The sequence below is a fragment of the Primulina tabacum genome, chromosome 11, assembly GCF_025594145.1.
Source record: "Primulina tabacum isolate GXHZ01 chromosome 11, ASM2559414v2, whole genome shotgun sequence".
NCBI lineage: Eukaryota > Viridiplantae > Streptophyta > Magnoliopsida > Lamiales > Gesneriaceae > Primulina > Primulina tabacum.
In genome coordinates this window covers 19,694,236-19,697,176 of record NC_134560.1, presented here as the reverse complement: position 1 = coordinate 19,697,176, position 2,941 = coordinate 19,694,236, and the positions used below count along the sequence as shown (strand labels likewise).

At 35.7% G+C, this 2,941-nt stretch overlaps 1 protein-coding gene across 1 annotated transcript; it reads right to left on the bottom strand.

The window, feature by feature from the left end:
* Positions 1–445: 445 nt before the first annotated feature.
* On the bottom strand, positions 446–1,752 carry LOC142518286 (uncharacterized). Its single transcript, XM_075621039.1, has 3 exons — positions 1,385–1,752; positions 1,107–1,316; positions 446–652 (listed from the first exon to the last, which is right to left on the bottom strand). Exons 1-3 carry the CDS (start codon positions 1,745–1,747, stop codon positions 446–448), a joined length of 780 nt encoding a protein of 259 aa, XP_075477154.1. The 5' UTR covers positions 1,748–1,752.
* Between the last annotated feature and the right edge of the window lie 1,189 nt (positions 1,753–2,941).

Here is a 2,941-nt window from a genome sequence, read left to right as displayed (position 1 = left end):
AAACTTAATTGGGATCGGAGGCTGTGCTTTTTCATCTAAGACAACATCAATAGATACCTTGAAGTTCTCTTCCCCAAGTGGAACATGGTGAATCATAACATTTGGACCTCCTTCTGATATTATTGTGCCATAAGTCACCATGTTTTCGCGTTCTTTTACAGCCAGATGACATTTTTTCCCCTTTCAAGAACAAAAAGACATGATATATTTTTATATGGAGGTGAATAAAATTTAATTGACATTAAATTCAGAGACATACAACCTTCGTATATGAAGTGCCGCAATCATAAACTTCTTCCACATCATCTGACAATTTTGAGTCTTTCACTCATGAGAACTTGTTTGATGCTACAGTCTCAAAAGATCGATCATTGATTAATTGAATCACAGCAGCAAGTTGAGACCTCAGCATCTCCAATTCAGCTTTCAAACTTTTAGTCTCCTCCTATTGTGCTTTTACATTTTCATTCACAGCTTTTAAGATTGTTTCCCTCTTCTTTCTTGGAGTTTTAAAGTATACTTGTGGTTTTACGAAACCTCCCACACCTCGAACCCTTCCATAGTGTTCTTGGCTTCCTAAGGCAGCGGTTAACACGTCATTCATTCCAAAATATTTGAACTCTCCCTTGCCTTTCTTTTCCAACAATTCATCCTACAATTGGAGACATGACAAATCAATTCACAAACTACAATGTTATTTATCTAGGCAATATGGCGATTGAATAAAACTAAACATTTACAATTTTTTCAGCTATTTCTGATGTCTCCGAACATGTTATGTTGCTAGATTTGTCTTATCGAGCTTTACGCCAAATCACAGATCTATGAACTTCCTCATCTTCAGCAACCAAGTTTTTGTTCCGCTACAATTTTAAAATTCATATGTTTAATAACATGAAGAACATGCTAAAAATTACAAATATATTGCTTTGTTTCTTATCAGTTCAGCCTCCAAGCCAATGTAACCCTTGCGAAACATTCTGTGGTGATATTTACAATGCATGGTCCGTTGTTTTTTTTTCATGAGTAACCTACATCATTATGTTGGCTCAGTTAAGTATTGAATTTAATAAATTCGTGAGGAAACATATCAATTATTAAAGTACCTCCCATGATGGATCCAGTCTCGCATCCACAAATGCTTTCCAATCTGCTATTGGGAGTTGATACTGACTTGGTGGAGAAATCAACTTTTCAGGATTATCTTTGTTCGGCCAAACAAATCTACTAGTCAATTTGTTTTTGAAATCTCGCCACTTCTGAGATGCTGAATTCATCACAACATACTTACTTTGTGGCGCTAGTTCAAAGACATTCTGCAACAAAAACAGATTAGTTAGAGGTGCAAGTATGACTGTAAATTCAAATTGAAGCTTGTACTTACCGAGATCTCTTCCCACAGTTTTTGTTTTATGTTTTCTGGAACTTCAGGCCATGACATTATACTGATTGGCACCATGGCTCTAGCAATAGAACCAATGTATGATTGTAAAGCCCTTCCATTTGCATTGTATGCTGGCCGCCCCATGTCATCATAATCAATCTTTGCTTTTTTCCCCCATCCGGTAGTAGCAATTAGTTTACCCATCAACGTAGGGCCTCGCTTGTTCCTTTGCACATCTACAGGATGTTCTTCTCCATCAGTAAGTACAGGGTGCTCTGCATTAGTAACTTCATTTAGCTTATCATCATGTACTCCTTGTATCATCTCAACTGTAGCATTTGATTCCTTTTTTTTACGACCCATTGAGCTTTTTTCTACATATTTACATGAATGAAACCAATGTTAAAACCTACACAATAACATTAACCATTAAAATAACATAAACAATAATTCTAATAAGACATGTATAAACATGACATAAATAATAACAGAAACAATAATAACATAAATAATAAACATGACTTGTAGAAACCTGACATAAATAATAAACATGACATAAATAATAGCAATGAGGTTATGTTTATAGCACAACAAAAAACATGACATAAAAGTGAAAAACATCATTTTTTCTTGTTCGTTTCCCAGCCACCCTCAGTTTCTGATCTAAAGTAACTTTCATGAGCCGGAATACAATGAGTATCAACATCATCAATTGGTCGAGAATCAGGAATACTAGTCCAATCATCATCATCTCCCTTGTAACATCGATTTGGCACAGGGAGTACAATTGACCACCCTTTTTGTAATGGGTCATCAATATAAAAGACTTGATTGACTTGACTTGCAAGGACAAATGAGTCATTCTTGTGCCCTATTTTGTTCATATTGACCAAGGTGAATCCACATTCATCATTGTTGATTACTCCTTTGTCATTTGCAACCCACGCATATTTGAAAAGAGGAACTTGAAATTGATGATAGTCCAACTCCCATATTTCTTCAATCACTCCATAGAAAGTCACATCAGTCATCAAGGGATTCTTTTCTTTGGCACTACAGACAAGCATGGTGCTAGCAACTAGAGAAACCCCACTGTTTTGGCAAACTCTCTCATCATCCCGTGCCTTTGTTTGGTATAAATTGCCATTTATCACGTAACTACTATACTTAATGACTTGCCCACGTGGACCATGAGCCAGCCATGTCAATGTTTATGTCGTTCCACCATTGCAGCTATCTATTTCAGCATCCACCTGACATTTATACAATTAGAATAGGGTGATTAAAATACTAGCTACAAAATGTTCACCGCAAAATGCATAAGGCAGATTTATCCACCTAACCTTTGCACGAAACCAGTCAATGAACTTCTTATTGTGAGCATCTTGTATCCACCTTTCATCTTTCTCTTTTTTCGGAAACATTGACTTCAGGAAATATTTATGTTCACTGTGGAAATATTTATATAGCAATTTGTGTTGGATATTAAATATTGACAATCACATGGGTGCAGAATTATAGATTAATGCAATACACTTATATAATATAGGGAGATAC